Source organism: Morchella sextelata (genome assembly GCF_020137385.1).
Source record: "Morchella sextelata strain SCLS chromosome Unknown scls_6, whole genome shotgun sequence".
Classification (NCBI taxonomy): domain Eukaryota; kingdom Fungi; phylum Ascomycota; class Pezizomycetes; order Pezizales; family Morchellaceae; genus Morchella; species Morchella sextelata.
Genome location: NW_025408621.1, coordinates 1796510 through 1814221, shown reverse-complemented (window position 1 = coordinate 1814221; position 17712 = coordinate 1796510). Strand labels below are relative to the sequence as shown.

Here is a 17712-nt window from a genome sequence, read left to right as displayed (position 1 = left end):
CTGTGAATGCCACCCACGTGTGAGAGAGGGTAAGGCTGGTCTCGCAGGTTGGAGAATTTCTTTTTTTATGTCTCTCGGGTTCTTGGAAACCGCGGTAAGCACATCTACTCCCAGAAACCTACGGGAAGGGCTAATAAGTCTCTCGTCATGGCTTACCTCTTTGAGGACCCAGGAATATGAATCGAGTTTAAACCGTACACACCGGCTAGATACTCTACCGTACACGGCGCCAATTGCCAAGGGGACACCTATTCTAAGGATATTCTTTATCTTGATTCTCCACTTGCTGCGTGCATCGTGGGTAAGATTGCCGATGGTTTTAAAGTCCTGTGTGTGTGTGTATGCATGGTGGCTATGTGAAGCTGAAGTTAAAAAAGATTTAAGGAGAAAGGGGAGGGGTAAATACATATTTACTTAGTTACATATTTTTCGTTTGCATTGGATAGCTGAACGTTCCAACTAGGGCCCGATACACCGTCTCGAGACACAAAGTGACAAACCCACCATCACGGTTGAGGCTCACTTCAGATATCGATCTCCGGTGCCGTACACAGGTAAGCAGCCGAGCCGAAACGAACGAACCAAACCCTCCACTGCACCCGCTTTTCCTTGCCCGAGAAAGAGCGAAGAAGGTGAAAACCAGATCCTCGCGTTACCAGAAAAGCGTAAATGGTGGGTATGACAGCTAGCAACGTGTTTAATTGCTCTGCGTGACCAACAGCCTTGGCAAGACTTGCTCCAAATCAATGCAATGGCTGCATGCGGCGCAGAACGCCCAACAGTAATACAAGCCAATCATCGCAATCCGTGATGGTGATTTCCGAAGTCACAATTTCCATTGGGGGGGTTTCTGGGAGGGCTGAGATGTCATGAAATTATGCGTTCAATGTATGTATTGCCAATCTCCGCTGCCTACATAACTGATCGGCGGGAGCCCGCTTCTTTGGGAAGAGACAGTTGAATCATTACTGACAACTGACAAGAACGAATGTAGAATACATGTGTGAAATAAATAGAAAATAAAAAATAAAAAATAAGAGAATTAGCAAATGAGCTAAGTCATGGTAAGTGGATACAAGAAAGAAAAAATGCTAATATGATATCAGAAAACCTTTAACGATCGTGAGTCAACTCTGGCCAAAGAAGGATAATAAGAAAAGAAAAATAAACAGAGAAAAAACTCCACGCTTAAAATACAGAGAGAAAAAAAAAAATGCCCGCCAGTAAGTAAATAAAAAACTCCGTAGATCTATGCACCCATATACCCGAACCTAAAAAATGCCAACCAAAGCAAATAAACAAAACAAGATGCCCATGTAAAACGATCAAACAAGCATTAACGAAAGAAAGGAAAAAAAATACAGAAAACACCAAACCATTTAACGAATGTCCCAAAGGTGTCAAAAGAAAAAAAGAACAAGAACTTCCAAAACCCCTACCTGCAACCCCAATTATCCTCTTCGTCAGTTCTAAAGATCGCCTCAAAGTCCATCATCACGTCTGGCATTCCCTTCTCGCACTCATACGTCCCACTATCTCTCCCCATCCTCTCCAGCTCCTCCAACCCCACATCCCACCCCACACCGCCTTCCCTCCTCCACCCCATATACTCATCATTGACACCCGCCACACCTCTCCCTCCATACCGCCACTCATACTCCCTGCCCACTCTCAGCAGCCCCACATCACTAACTACTATTTTCGGCCAACTCCTCAAAATATACCCCTTCGTCAGCGGCCTCCCCCTGTACACTCTGACCAATCTCCTCAATATCACAACAGCATCCTCGACGTCTTCGGCGTCGCAGTAACTCGATACCGCCTCGAGCTTGCACTTGAGCGCGAAGCAGAGGTCGACCGCCAGCACGGTCAGGCCCTCGGAGGAGAAGATTATCTCGTTCTGGAGAAGAGAGCGGTGCAGGAGCGTGCTGTTTGGCGCGGTGGGCGCGATATGGGCCCATGTTGATGGGAGGCCGAATTTTTGCGAGGCGCGGTGCAGCGCACGCGTGAGGTGGGTTTGTGTTCGGGGAGTGAGGAATGTTGTGGGATGTAGATTGAGAGATGATCTAGAGGTGAGATGTTAGTATTGCTTTTTGACTAGTGATTACTGATAATGGGTGTGTCTGATATAGGAAGTTGGGCAATGTGAAATGTACTAGGAATGGAATGACTACTGATAATAGGAAAAACTAGTAGTAAAAAACTACGAGTAATATATCTAGGAGAAAAAGGCAGGTACAAAGATACCGGAAATGATAGGAATGTAGTAAAAAAAAGATTTGTACAACTAATGAAAAGAAGAAAGCATCTATACGCAATACTAGTACTGGAAAAACCCCAGTATCTACTAATTCGTATATATACAACTAAAAAACATAAAACAATAATGATAATAAAAAAAGATTACTCACGTCCTATCCCTCGATCCCAAAAACAAGCACCCCAAAGCCTCTCCCTCCAGTATCATCTGCACATGAATCCCCTTGGCAATCAACTTCTGCGAAACATACTCCAGCGCCGCCAGCACCGTCGTCTCCGTCATCATATCCTTCGGATACAGCATCTCGACCTCTGGCACAAACGACCGCGAGGCGGACGTCGGGTGCATATTATTATTGTTGTTGCTGAACGGCAGCAAGTTTGGTGGAAAAGTAGCACTTGTTGGCGAGCTCGAAGGCGAGCTCTGTGCGGATGTGGTTTGGCCCATGACTTTTTCTTTCTTTCCAGATATGTGGTCTTTATTTTTTTATGTGAATGAGGTTAAGTTTGAGGTTGATGTTGAAGTCGGTGGTGGTGGTAGTGGTGGTAGGTAGTGGGTTGGGATCAATGGGGGTGGGATGGGCAGGGCTATATCTATGTATTACACAGTTACGCCTCCAGCACCGTGTAGAGTTTTGGGTAGGAGTAGAGAATGTGAGAGTGCAGGTTTACCTATTCTTGGGACCCTGGTGTTATGCATGTCTCATTGGCTTTGGGTTGGGTTGGGGTCTGAGCGGTGCGGGTGAGGAGTGGGTGTGGTGGGTGGGTGGGAATTTCATGCAGATAGCTTTTTTCTCACGAGTGGGTGGGTGCGTTTATGCAGTGAAGGCTCAGCTGGGATGCTGCTGTGCTTGGAGGGACGAAGCTAGCTATGTCGGTATGTGGAGTAGAGGAGGAGGACTGAATGGGGAGGAGGAGGGGGGGGCATTGGGAGTAAACGCAGTAGGCGCGATACAGGTATCTCTACTACTGCTGTGAGTACTTACTAGCTCTACATACATCTCGTACAGGTGAAAGAAGCAGCATGAGGATGCATGTAGCTTCGTGGAGCAAAGTACTAGTCGGGACACGAAAGCGTAGAAGTGGGTACTTACATAGTAAGACTTACAGCGGATCAGTTCAGTCAATTGCACATTTCCACACACGCTGCGCGCTCTCTCTCTAACTCTCTCTCTCTCTAACTCTCTCCCTTCCCTAGCTACCTCCGGCCCCCAATTCCAAATCTATTCTATCCTTTCCATCCCGGAGATGAAAAAACAAACCGTCGGGAACGACTATCCCTCCCAGCAACTCCCAACCCTAATGATGTGTGTGGCAGGCGCGTATTTTTGGAACATTCCCACCTTGGCACTCCACTCACCACACTCCATTGGGTGCCAAAAAAGCGTGGGGAAAGTACAATGTACTCTTACCCCCATGTACCTACCTGTGTAACGGGATTAAACAGTGACGGACGGACAGGGGGGTGACATGACGGTGACGGCGACGTAGGTGGGAATTTAACGGTTTGTTTCGCTGAGAAACAGAAACAGTCTGCAGCGTGGGCGTTAACGATGGCCGATGCTCCCCAATAGTGCCATTGGAACCCTAATTACACACATCTAACTAACACTCCCCTCGCTGACGTTAAGGTTCGTGATTGATTCCCTTCGCAGCTTCTTGTTGGTAGGCTTGCTTGCCCAATCCATCATCCCCATCCATCATCATCACAACCCCAATCAATCCATCCATCCACTAATCCCCCCATCGTCATCCCTTGCCTACATGTAGCTTAGTAACTGTAGCTAACTAACTTTAGAATAGTAGACCGCATCCATCCCCACCCAAACCTTCGGGAACAAACAACCACTCGCCCAACCCTGGCCCGTCCCCAACAGGCAGGTCCTACGCGGGGCGCGATAGACGCAGGTCGGCGTTCGCGTGTACGTGCATATGCGCCTGCATGTAATAGCTGTGAAGTATTGTAATTAAACAGAATATTACTTGCTCCGTCCATCCATCGCGCGATAGTCAACCACTTGGTTTGCCTATGAGAATTTTTCTCCTCTCTCTCCCTTTTTTTATTTTTATTTTCTTATTTACACGTTGTTCAATTGCCCCGTTCATAGTTGTGATGCTGATATGATATGATAGTAAGCGCTGACACTGAGTTTATAGATACATATACGTAACCTGGTCGGTCGACCCGGCTCTGCAATTGGTACGGTACATACGTACGTGTAATATTTGGGCAATTCTTCACAAAATCAAAGCAATAAACGCAGCATCATCATTTCCCGGCTAACGTAATAACCCAAGCGCTGATGACGATACCCATAGCTGCTATTGCGGCTATCTACCACTTCTCCTCCTCCTACCTCGAAATAGTGACTACTCGGAGGAACCGACCACTGACAATTTTTCACCTTTCCGACAAGTGACAGGAGAAGCACATAGTACATGAAGTATGCGTATAATCCGATGCGCGCATATACATACATACATACAAGTATGCGTATGTATGGGTATCAAGTATTAAGCGCGGTCCGGCCGGCCAGACAAACCACCTGCCTAGAAGATATATCACGAACCCGCAGAAAGCACTACGTGCTAGCCAGGACAGAGTTTTCCTCCTAGTCCGCATAAACACAAACATGGATAACGTGGCATACCTCCCAACCTCCCAACCTCCCACCCACCGCACAAGCGCGACCCCACTGGCCCGCGGTAGATTTGCCCGCCTGTGAGCTCCTCCGCTACTAGGTATTCTACGTGGCAGCAATTGCAAGCGCACCACTACCAGCACCATGACCATGCAGAAGCAATCTAGCCAGCAGTTACCCGGAACCCTGGAGCTTAGAAGCGCACGAGCTCGCGGCTGATTTGCCCGCTGAGGAGCTAGCTAGCTCCTCCACAACCCACCATCTAATATTTCTACGTGGCAGCTAGCAAGCGCACCACTACCAGCGCAGTACAATGATGACGCGGAAGCAATCTACATGCAGTACTCTAGTTACGCAGACCAGCACCCTGGAGCCTATTCTAGAAGCGCAGGATCCGAGTCCGCGGCTGATTTGCCCGCAGGTCGGTCTGTATATATGTATGTATACGGGGGGGGCCGAGGGCCGAATCCTGGTCTCGCGGTTATCTGGCCGTGGTGATTTGTGCCAGCGTGGACTGCATAGTATAGTATACATGCCATGAGAAAGGAAAGGCTGGGAGGTACGTTAAGAATGGCTGGGGAGAGGCCCGTTGCACACAATTGGACATGATAGGGTAGGACGGGTATGTAGAACGGGGGTTTCAAAGCGGGTGGCCCGGATGGACGGACGGTGCGTGGTTGTTGTTCTTGTTGTTGTTGTGCGTTTGCTTCGTTCCGTATATATATATATATATATATCGGTCCTGGGGGTACGTGTATACGCGGAGTAGTTGTGGGTATGTGCGTTGGAAGATAGAGTTCTATCAGAGGTTACATTCTAGATGCGTATCTGCACGAACTGCCCTAGAAAGAAAGAAAGGAAGGAAGCACCTCGCGCGGGCAGCAAGAAAGATTACCTATACATACCAAGTTTCTAGGCAACAAAGACACGCATGCAGCGAGAGTAGAGTAGAGTAGGCAACTCGGCGCGGAATACTCTACGCGAAGCAGAAGCAATCCGGAAATTTCTATTTTCTATTTCTAGCTATTTCAAGATCCAACTACATACAGATCCACCACGATCGAGCGGCGAGCCGGCCGGGAGTTTGATTGCGTTGCGCCCGCGGGGCGAGCCAGCCATGCAGATAACAACTGGCTGGCTCACTTAAGCTTGGAGCGCAGTGCCGAGCGAGCGACGTCGTGTTGGATCTGCATACAGACGGGCCGTTTTTTTTTTATCATGTAGAGTACGGGACGGGTAGGTAGGTGGGTGATTTTGATTCACAAGCCGTTGGGCTTGACAAGCGGCCCGGGAGGAGCATTTTCTATTTGGGGAAATGATTGATCCACGGGATCGATGTGGGGTGGAATGCTGTTCTGTAATCTAATCATATCATACACATCTCTTGGCGCGTGCCAGGCTATGGTGGGTGACACGATATCGGGGCCGGTAAGAGTATATGAACGCCAAATCTATCTCCTCAACAACAACACAATATATTTTTGATTAGAAGCCGTAGAATGATAGAGAATCAAGAGCAGAATCATTCTACGGCCTTTGATTTTAATTATCTTGTGTTGTGGTTGAGGAGATAGAGTTTGAAGTTGGGTGATTTTGGTAGGGAGGCAGGTCAATTTTTTACCCATACAAATTATTAAGGCCGGATCGAAGTCCAGTAAAATACCCCTGTCAATCACCATAAAGCACTCGGTTTATTACCAAAAACGGCTATGATCTGCCATCTGTGAGCTCAAAAACACTTGTTTCACTACTAAATAGGTGATGATTTACCTGATGGAGATTTTTACATGTGCCAAGACCGACCCCGATATCGTGTCGCCCACCATATCATTCACCTAACCCACTCGCCCACCACTCCACTCCACTCCAGATAAAGATAAAGATAAAGATAAAGATAAGCCTCCAAATCACGCCTAACCCATCCTCATCCCATTCATCCTCATCTCCTCCATCTCCTCCATCATCACACCCCATCACACCTATCCCATCACGCCCATCGACCCCATCTCCATCTACCCCGTCACACCCAGAATACCCGGACCCGGTCGGTGCACAGCAACCAACTATGCCAGTGGGTAAATAGCCATCCCACCACCCCCCCCCCCCCCTTTCCCCCTCTTCTCAACCGCACGATAGAGATAGAGGTATATATGGGGCCAGCAAGAAAAAAAAACTGGAAGCGCAATGAGTCAACTGTTTTCCCGGTACGTTTCGATTTTGGGAGAATTGGGTTGGTTGGTTGTAAAGCTAGAGGCGCAACGCAACTGTATGGGTACGTATCGCAATTGCCACTGCGCACGCTGCTCTGCTAAAATACTCTACAAATACACAAGGCCCGGCCGGTACGGTAATATACCACCTCACACATGCTGCGCTGCGCAGCCCCTTCTCATGTCGCAAGTATCCAATACGGCAAATACGGCCGCAGCCAGCAGGAGTAAGAAAAGAAAGGCAGCACAATTAAACCACACAAACAGTCTCACGAGCACTCCGGCCCGGGCAGGACAGGAAGGCAGAAATGGCTAAAACACGCCGGCCCCTCATCGACCACCCGGCGCAAAACCGAGATCCAGATCGAAAGTAAAAACAAAGAGAAGAAAGGGGGGTTGGACAATATCGAACTGTCCCCCCCTCACTCCCTCCCTCCGGAAGAATGATATTGGCACCCTAACTAAATAACTAGCTAAACCAAATAAACAAACAAGCACAAACAAGCACAAACAAGCAAAAACAACGCTCTCCACCGTTGATTCCCTACGAAAATAAGAAGCAATCCGGCCTCACCACTGAAGAAGAAAGAAGAAAGAATACGAAGAAGAATGGAAGAGATAAGATGAGATAGGGTAAAAGAAAGTACGAAAAAGAATGAAAGAATAAAAGTAAAGAACAACAATAAGAAGGATATCATCAGCAACTAACCATACACAACCACCAATTGGCAAAAACAAAGAACCAATAAACCAAAAAAGACTACAACCATCCCTCCCCTTCCTCCCATCCATATGCCACCCGCCCAAAGAAAAAAAAAAGATAGGAAACCGGAAAAAAAGAACCTCGCCCAGTTTTTTTTTTATCCACTCTACATGACCGAGACAAAAAAGACCCACCCAGAAACAACCTAGAAAAAAGCCAATCCGAAGAATACATATAATAAACCTGCAGCCAAACAAAAAAAAAGATACATGATAATTTTTATATCCCCATGAAACGCCTGTTACAGATATACTTTTCCACATTGTTGTTCCGTGATAGCCATAAAAGAAAAATAATAAAAAACCGGGTAGAATAAATAAAAAAAGAAATTGGGGATAAAAAAAAGATGTTAACAAGAAAGAGGCATTATTAGGGGGGGGATGCATCATCAACGACATAACCAAAAAAAAAATATCCAGATGGGGGAATAACACAAACCAGAAAACAGGATGGATAAAAAAAAAGAAACCCAGGAAGGAGTAAAAAGAAAAAGAATACCCAAACAAGTAATAGCGAAAAGAAAAAAAACCTCCTCTCTGCAGCAGTGCACAACAGCCTGCCAGCTCATCCCACATATCTGCAGATCCTCAACGATGTGCATGGTGTCCATGTCCGTGCGCCATCCTCGCTGCTCCCAACCCCAGGCCCAACCCCATGCTCGCACGCTGGCCATTCCTCGACAACGGCCTCACAATCTCCACCCTTCTGCCGCCCAGCCTCGAGCTCGGGCGCTCAATAAAGTCGACGCCCTTCCTCCCCAGGTGGTGGTGGTGGTGGTGCCCCCCCGCAAAGCCCAACCTCGACAGCGGCCGCTCAACATGCACGGGCACGCCGCGCATCCCCGTCCGCGACAACGGCCTATCCGCGAAGCGAACATGCGGCTTGGTACTCTTCGGCTTCGTGAGCTCCTCGGACTCGGCGAAGCCCTCGTCCTCCCAAGCGTCGTCTTCCTCCTCCTCCTCCTCCTCGCCCTCGCCCTCGGTCGTCTCGCCATCATCATCATCGTCGTCCTCGCTCCCGCTCTCGCTGCCGCTCATGTCGGTCTCGTTGTCGTCGCCCGTCTGCACGATCATGGACCCGTCGAGGCTCATGTTTGAGAGCTTGTGTGTGAGGGTCGCCTCGAAGCGGAGCTGCTTGACCTTCACATTATCACCATACTGCGGCTTCTGCTGCTGCGCCGACGACGATGGCGGCTGCAGGTTTGAGCGCGGCTCAAGGGCGTGTGGGCGGACTATCTCGACACCAGGACGCATCTGGCGCTCGCTGGAGCTGTTTGCACTGCGCTGCGGCTGCGGCTGCTGCTGCGGCTGGAGTCCCTCCGGGGTGACAATCTCGTATGATGGACGTCCCCGGCATTCCTCGACGGCTGCGGGGGCATCGGTGGAGGTGTTGGTGTTGACGGGACGCTGTGCCTGCGGCTTGAGGATCTGGGGCGGGGTCTTGTGTGCTGGGACCGGGGGCGGCTTCGACTGCTCGGGCTTGAGGAGCTCGAACTCGTACTGGCGCTGGCGGGCGTGCTCGGAGCGGTCGTGGGACATGGTGTTCCTCATTGGCTGGGACTGCTGCTCTTGCTTAGGCTCGTACTGGTGGGCGCGGTCGTGGGAGCCGGTGCTGCGCATGGGCTGGGACTGCTGCTGCTGCTGCTGCTCCGCCTTGGGCTCGTATTGGTGTGAGCGCTCGTGGGAGGCAGTGTTCCTCATCGGCTGGGACTGCTCGACCTTGCGGCTGCCGTCAGCCACGGGGCTGGGACGCTGGAGGGGGCGCTGGATCTGGCCCTGCTCCGGCCTTGGCGGCTCGTATGGGCGTCCGCGGGAAGAGACGGTGTCGGCGCTGTGGCGATCGGTGGGCGGGATGGGCCTCTGGATCTGGCCAAGCTCCGGGCGCGGGTTGTCGTACTGCTGGCGCCTGGCGGTCTCGCTGGTCTGGGAGTTGCGGTCGCAGGGCTGCGGGTGGGACTGCAGGTCCTGCATGAGCACCTCGTACTGGCGCTCGGTCTCGTACTGGCGCTGCCGGACGTGCTCGCTGCCCTGGGAGGAGCGCTCGTTGGACATGCTTGCGCTGCGCTGGGACTGCTGGGAGTGGGCACGCGACTCGGGGAGACCGCTGTCGTACTGGTGGCCCTGCAGCTCGACGCCGCCAAAGTTCCACTGCGGCAGGGGCTCGTTGCGCTCGTGCTCGGGCTGGAAGGGCCGCATGGGGTCCATGACGTCCATGACGTACATGGGGCGCTCGGGGAGGACACTGGCCTTCTGCTGCAGGGGCTGGGGGAGGGGGGCCTGCTGCTGCTGGACCTGCGGCGGGGGCTGGAACCTCTGCTGCATTGGCTGCTGCTGCTGCATTGGCTGAGGTTGTTGCTGCTGCTGCTTCTGTGGTTGCGGCTTCTGGTACTGCTGTTGCTGCTGCTGCTGGGGCTGCGACTTCTGCTGAGCCGGCGGCTGCGACTGCTGCCTCTGCTGTGGCTGCGTCTGCGTCTGCGGCTGCGACTTCTGCTCCTGCGCCTTGCCCTGCTGCTCCTGCTGGTGTCTCGGCTTCGGCTTCGACGCCGTCAAGTCGACACGGTCCGGAACCGGGCTAACCTTCATCTGCGGGAGTGGCGGCGGCGGGTCCGATCTCGACGCCTGGCGGCCTCTGTGTCGCTCCTGGATCTCCTGCACGGTGTGCTCGATGACGATGTTCGCCACCTTGGGCGGCTGCTGCGTCGGCTTCACCGGCTTGCTGGGCACGTTCTCTGTCTGCGAGTTTGTCCTGCGGGGCTTCTCCGTCTTGCGGGCGGGGGACTGGGGGCGCGACTTTGGCTCACGTGCGGCAGGTGCGGGTGCGGGCGCGGGTGCGGGTGCGGGTGCGGAGGGTTGTGGTGGTGGCGGTGGCGGAGGTGCAGCCTTGGCGTCGAAGCGGGGGGCATCGATGCTTGTGGCGCTGCTGCTCGACGTCTGGCTGGAGGCGGAGGAGTAGGTCTGCGACGACTGCGAGGACGGGAAGGACGAGGTATGGGATGAATGCGACATCTGGCTGTTTGCGCGCAGATGCGTGGGGCGGATCTCGTGGATGGGCTGCTGCTCGTAGCGCGGCACCTCGGGCATTGTCATGGAGCGGTCGGCGGCGGCGGCGGCGGCGGCGGCGAAGAGGCGGCGCGGGTCGGCGGGCATGGCGGGCGGCTGCATGGGGATGGACATGGGCATGGTGGGCATCTGGTGCAGCTGGTGCGGCGGGAGCTGGTGCGTGAACTGCTGCTGCTGCTGCTGCTGCTGCTGCTGGGCGTACTGGAGATGGGCTGCGAGGGGCTCGGGGACCGCTGCGGGCTGCAGGAAGACGCGGAGGCGCTCGGTCAGCAGCGTGTAGTCGTTCTGCTCCTCGGCCGAGTACTTGTCCCACGGCTGCTGCTGGAACATGACGAGCGAGTTGTAGAGCGACTGATATTGAGGCGGTGACTTGCAGCACACAGACCTGACCACGGGCCCGTTCTGCTGGTTGTGGAGCAGAACGCTGTTGACCATGCTGACCTGCTTAGGGGACAGCCGCTGCACCGGGAACGGGATCTCGTCGGCCTTGCGCTTCTCCAGCGACACATTCGCGCCGAACGCGCGCTCGACGTCCTGCGGGATCGGGAACCCGGGCTTCAGGAACGACGCATCGCCCTTGGCCATGTCCTTGTAGTACTTTGGCGCCACCTCGTGCGGCAGGTTCTCCAGCAGCGACCTCCGCAGCCCCCACCGCTTCCTCTGCGCGCGGGTCAGGTCCGGATGCATCAGCGTGCCGTGGCACAGCGCGGCCACCAGCGTCGGCGACAGCACGTACAGCTGGTGCCACATAAAGTCCCGCGTGTACATGTGCTGCTCCAGCTCCCTCGAGCCCATATTGATGATTGAGTCCTGCCTCGCGCCAATCTGGCCGCCCTCGAAGCCGCCAAACCCGTTCTCCGTCAGGATGAACTCATCCCCGGGCCCCGCCTCCCACAGCACCAAGAAGCGCTCCCGCGCGTTGACACGGTAGTCCTCCCGGTCGAGGTCGAAGATGCCGGTGTTCATGTGCACCTCGTGGTGCGGCGTCTTGAGCGTCTGCTCCGCATTGTACAGCCACACGTCGCGCGGATGCTCCATCGCCCGCGCCTCAATGAAGCGCTTCCTGCGCACGCGCGCGTCCTCCATCTCGGGCGCATGCGCCAGCAGGTGCATCGTGCGGTCGCGCGCGTGCAGGCCCGTCATCAGGTGCAGGGCCTTTCGGAGGGCCCAGACGTCGTCGCGGCGCAGCGTGACGGAGCCCGTGGGCTGCAGCGACTGGATCTGCCAGATGGGGTCGACCAGGCCCTGGAAGATGTCGCGGTCGACGTGCTGCAGCAGCTCGAACTTTGCGAAGCCCTCGCGCATGTAGCGGGTTGGTGTCAGGTTGTCGAAGAAGCGGCTGTAGATGGCGTCGGAGCCGAAGCACTCGGTCCAGCGGCGCTGGGTGAACTCGCGGCTGGCGGGGCGGTAGACGATGAGGGTGGCGGGGTCGCTGTTGGGGGTTGTGATGGTGTTGACGACGCATGTGGGGCTGGAAGCGGGCGAGAAGGGCCACTGTTTAGTACGGAGAACGAATCAAAAGGAAACAGAGGAAGAATCATGACCGTGCGAATAGAAAAACACTAGGAAACAGGAAATAGAGGAAAATCAAGGAAATAGAGGGAAGAACTTTCAAAAAAGGAAAAAGAAAGAATGAATGTACATTTGGTTCTGATTATAGATCCACATCTGCTGCTGCCCCGCGCTCTGCGCGGCCGTGTTGTCGCAAAACGTCCGCAGCACAAACGGCGGTACCTGGTGCCTAAACTTCTGCAGCTCGCCCAGCGGGTCCTGGTGCGCGAAGAAGATTTCCGCCATCATTCGGGACCATTCCACGGGCTCCATTTCGGCGCTGTGGGGGGGGGGGGTTCCGAGAGCCTGTTACACTCTTTTTTTCGGCAACTTTTAGCCGGCTATTCCGTGAGTTAGTTTTTTATTTTATTTGTATTTTGGTGATGGCGTTGTGGTGGTGGTGGTGGTGGTGGTGGTGGTTGTTGTAGTAATAGTTCCAAATAGTAGTGAGTGGGCCGGAGTGGGTAGTAATAGTAGCAGCGGTGGTAGGAAAGGGTAATAGTGCGGTTCCTGCTTTTTGTTGATGGCACAAAGCGTAAGTAACAAACACACCCCAACAACAACACCCAAAACCACAACCCACAAATCCACAATCCACAACCCACAATCCACACATCACATCCAGCCCCAACAATAACAACCACAACCATATCAAATATCACCACCGCCATATAATCGATATCGTCATAGCCATCAAACTCCTCCTCCTCCCAAACTCCCAAAGCGGACCAAACGTTCAAAAGGTGAAGTGAAACTTACGCGAGAAAATCTAGAAAGAGATTATTTTTTTTTCCCCTTTGAAACCCAAAATGAAAAATGATGTATGATGATGTTGTTGTTGTTGCACGCACACGCACTCAGCTCCAGAAAGAAGGAAAAGTGTGGGCTACAGGCCGGTATATAGATATGTATGAAAATCCCAGAGAGGGAGAGTATGTGTGTGTGTGTGTGGTTTTGGTGGGGGGGGTGTTTGAGGGAGTGGAGTGGAGGGGGGGGGGAGGATCGAATATGCAAAACTGCTAGTTCCGCAGACAGCCCGGGCGGCCGTTATTATAGTATGGGGGGGGGGGGGGGGGGGGGTGATAGAGATGGAGGAGGAGGGGGGGGTGTGTGGAGGTAGAAAAACGATTCAAATTACTTAGCGTGACTTCTACTGTCCCAGAAGGAAAAGAAAAGAAAGGGACACTCCCACTCTCTTTCGCTCTCTCCCCCTTCAATACAATAACCATGATAACCTACTACACTACACTTTGCTACCTTTACTGCGGCCCGGTGACGAGTTTCCCAATGTTCATCGCCCTGGCCTGCAACCTCCCAGCCAATCGCTGGTGCCTGCTGCTGCTGCTGCTGCTGCACCCACTCACTTACTGCCTGCCTGCACCGGGCGGCAAAAAAAAGGACAAGAGATGGCAGCCAAAAAAAAATAAAAATAAAATAATGTAGATAGGTCCATCCAAAGAAAAAATTAACAGGGTATCTTTTGGTAGAGTTTAGAGAGATACGAGTAAGTACCTACATAACATGTATCGTATCTAGCGAGTGCAAGTATCATGTAGGGTCCTTGCCTGTTCACTTTTTTTATTTTTTTTGTCTAATTTTGACTCTCTACTCTGCCTTCTTCTCCTCCTTCTTCATTCTTCTTCTCATCCATGGGTCCTGTTTCTGTCCTGCCCTGTATGCTTTTCTTTCTTTTTTTCTTCTTCTTGTGGTAGGCAAGGGGGGGAGGGACAAAGGTATATTTTTGCTTCTTCCACTGCTTCTTCTCTGTCCTTCTCTCGCCGCTTCCACCGGTAGGGGGGGGGGGGTTGTAAGAGGGTCAGGTCAGTCAGGTAGACTGGTAGAGAGAACAAAAAAAAGCAGGGTTACAATACGTAGGAGGGAGGGGGGCAGTAATGTAACTCTGTCCTCAAATAAACATTAAAGCGGTTAAGGGAATGACTTATTGGCTACTAATGAGTCGATGATGATGCTTATGATGAATGATGAGTACATGTATGGGGGGGGGGGGGGTAGGGAACAGGTAGGGGGAGGGATTCGAGTGAGTGAGTGAGGTCCAGTCAACCGTGAGTCTGAGTCCTTTTCCGATGAGCTGGATCCGTCCCTGTTCATTCACAGCCCAGTTCAGGTTTTAAAAATAAAGAACTCACCTTTGACAGGCAAAGAAAGACTCGCAAAGAGGCGAAAAAAACGGACCAGGGTTCTACACAATTAGCTAGGATAACGAAATAGGACTGGACCCCTCCCCTCCCTCCTCCTCTCTCCTCACTCACCTTCACCACCCCCGCGTGCATTGCACTAGAATTCAGATGCTGATGCTGCGGATCTCCCTTATGTCAGGTACAGAAAAGAGAGCCTACCAAGGCAGGCAGGCGCGGCGGTATGTCAGACGTATGTATGTCCCATAACAATAACGCAGCATCATGTATAATATGTAGCCTGCCTACTCTCTCCTACCTACCTATAGATGGGGGAGAGAGGAACTCGTGCCCAGGGGAGTTGTTTGTTGATCCCCCCCTCATAATTACGACGACGAACGCATAAACACCCCCCTCCCCCCTCTCTCTTTCTGCCAGGGACGCGAATGGAAAAAAAAAGGGGGGGGGGGGGGGGGGGGGAGAGAGGGGCGTAGACGTTTTGTTTTGTAGATAATGCGATAAACGGCCACTATCAAGCTGCTCTCTGAGGGCGAAGCGGCGGTAAAGGGGGGACCAGTCAGAAGCTTAAGGGTCAAGCCAAGCAAGTCCAGGGTTCTGCACATTTTCTAACTTGCTTGACTTGCATGAGCCCTACCATACCATACATACCACCATAACCAGCCCATCACCCATCATCACCAGTAGAGTACCTACAAAGGTCCATCTCCCATTCCATACCTCCATCTCTTATCATCCGCAAAAAGAGGTGCTGCCCGACCGCCAATCCAATCCAATTAGCCGGTAGGTATGATTCCACACAGAGCGCGGCGAAAGCGAGAGACCCCCCCCCCCCCCCCTCTAAACCATGTACTCTAGCTACCTACCGAGCTTCCTACAATCATATCATCATGCTGCTTGCTTGCTTGCTTTTTTTTTTTTGCGGAGCTAGAGTACGCTAGTAGGTACATACTGTACCTCTTATTACTATGATATCAGAGGTTCCTTTCTCTGGAACCCACAGAACAGGGAATGGAAGGGAAGGAAGGGGAGGCGCGGCGGTCTCAAGAAACAAATTAAAGGTTCCTCGCAAAAAAGCAAATCAGTTGAGACTGTTGAGGGAAAAAAAAAAAAAAAAAAGAAGTATCACCGCACGTACATTAGTAGCCTCTACCCAGCAAGTAGGCAGGCAGGCAAGCAAGCAGCGTGACCCAGGGAAGTGGTGAGTTGAGTATCATAGCTAGAAGGGGGTGAGGTTAAGTAAATCACTTGCCGAAGTAGTTGACTTCTCTAACCAGCTAGAGTGAGTGAGTGGGCTTAATAGTTAGGCTACTCTACTAGGCTGGGACCCCAACCGAGGGATTGCGTTTCGAACCCGAAAAGGACCCAAGGGTGCTGTTGCAGATCACAAATGAAACCACTTTGGAGCTTGTGCTACCCGCGCTCGAGAACCCGTTTAAGTCACTCACTCACCTTCACCTCACCTCACCTCACTCACTTCAAGACATCTACAAGGATAGGGGGGGTATCGATGACCGACATCACCATCCATCAATCTCGCCGTTCTTCATTCGCGGGGTGATAAGGAAGCATGATGAGGGTGGGGGGACTGTCAAACGAAAAGAATAAGTCGTCATCTAATCACTCACTCGCTCACTCGCTCGCCCAAGCAAGCAAGGGAAGCAAACGCGCGCGCGCGAAAAAAACAACAACAGCAACAGAACAGCACAATTGCAACACAGTAGAGTGTAGTATCAAGAGGGATGTAGCATGTACATAGTTGTAAACCTCCACTTCGACACTTGTTCGCCTTCAATTTCTGCCCCTTCTCTGTACATGTCTAGAGTATGTACGGTAATGTACCCTAGGCCTACTCACCCTACTAGATACTCCTGCACAACATAGCTACATGAGTAGGCTACTCTAAAGCACTTAGAGTACTTATGAAACCCACATAGCATGGCATGGCATCGCATAGCATAGCATTCACATACACATGCCATCCATCTATCCACCCACTTGCGTTGCGTTGCGGGACGCCCATTCTGATCCTCCTGCGATGTTCCTGCGGTATATTTCCCCAGACTGCACTGCACTCCCTTCCCCCCATACCTTCATACCCATACCTTCAACTATACATACCCCCATCTTACGTGACCCGCCGCCGCATCCTATCCCCCTTTAGCCCGCAGAGAAGGAAGAAGCAGAAGAGGTAATCAACAATCTAATCTTTCCGTGTTGTGTCTCTTGATCTCTTCTCGTTCCTTCCAACCGTGGAGTACCCGCGGCCGCCAAAAAAACAATTCCCCGATCTCTAACAGAATCGCCATCGCGATCTGGTTCTCACCCCCTTTCAACCACCCCCCCCGTACCCCAACAAATGAAAACAAGGAGAAAACTGCTGGGGAGGGTTATCCATCGACAGTAAGAAAGAGAGAGAAGCCCGTTCGGGTCCGTTTGTTGTTGTTGTTGCTGCTGCTGTTGCGCCAGTCCAGTCGAGAAGATCAATCCAATCAACCGGTAACCGTACCCTCGCTCCCACCCAGGGATCCGGCAAAAAACAAAAAAAAACCCTCGCAAAAAAAAAGAGGTGTGGGTGCTCATTGACAGGCGGCGGCCGGGAAGGAAACTTCCTCCCTCTCTCCCACTCTACAACCCTACTCTACCTACACAACCCTACATACTCGATGTTTCCGAGATAGTAGGGTTATATAAAAGAAAGCAAAAAAAAAGGGTCAACTAACGGATATATGTCGCCATAGCACAGGAAAAACGAGATGGCATGGGAAACATACGAAGTCTACCCCGCTAGAGCACGTCCATGTAGTATGTAAACATCTGGTGTAATCCTAGCTCGTTCTTTGAGGGCCTGCTGCATATACATAGAAGTCTACAGACAGGAACTTCGTCCTCTAGTGTTTCTGTGGTACCTTTTGCTTTGCTTTGCTTGGCCGCCTGCTTTTTCTCTGCACACCCACACCTTACGCACCACTCTACCTAGGGCCCACCAAACAAATACCGTCCCCTTGCACGAGCATCCCATCCATCCATCCATCCATCCACCCATCCACAAAACAAAAAGCAAGAAAAGAGAGG

At 52.0% G+C, this 17712-nt stretch overlaps 3 protein-coding genes across 3 annotated transcripts; 1 reads left to right on the top strand and 2 right to left on the bottom strand.

Moving 5' to 3' along the window:
• Nucleotides 1–1435: 1435 nt before the first annotated feature.
• Nucleotides 1436–2707, bottom strand: H6S33_011589 (uncharacterized protein; the record flags this gene model as incomplete). Its single annotated transcript, XM_044842967.1, has 2 exons — nucleotides 1436–2066; nucleotides 2412–2707. The coding sequence occupies 2 exons, from the start codon at nucleotides 2705–2707 to the stop codon at nucleotides 1436–1438; spliced, it is 927 nt and encodes a 308-aa protein (XP_044696357.1).
• An 800-nt stretch (nucleotides 2708–3507) lies between these two features.
• Nucleotides 3508–4430, top strand: H6S33_011588 (uncharacterized protein; the record flags this gene model as incomplete). The annotated part of the gene is made up of 5 exons (XM_044842966.1): nucleotides 3508–3661; nucleotides 3751–3764; nucleotides 3834–3890; nucleotides 4058–4181; nucleotides 4417–4430. 5 exons carry the CDS (start codon nucleotides 3508–3510, stop codon nucleotides 4428–4430), a joined length of 363 nt encoding a protein of 120 aa, XP_044696356.1.
• Nucleotides 4431–8461: 4031 nt separating this feature from the next.
• Nucleotides 8462–12757, bottom strand: H6S33_011587 (uncharacterized protein; the record flags this gene model as incomplete). The annotated part of the gene is made up of 3 exons (XM_044842965.1): nucleotides 8462–8591; nucleotides 8673–12404; nucleotides 12576–12757. 3 exons carry the CDS (start codon nucleotides 12755–12757, stop codon nucleotides 8462–8464), a joined length of 4044 nt encoding a protein of 1347 aa, XP_044696355.1.
• Nucleotides 12758–17712: the final 4955 nt, after the last annotated feature.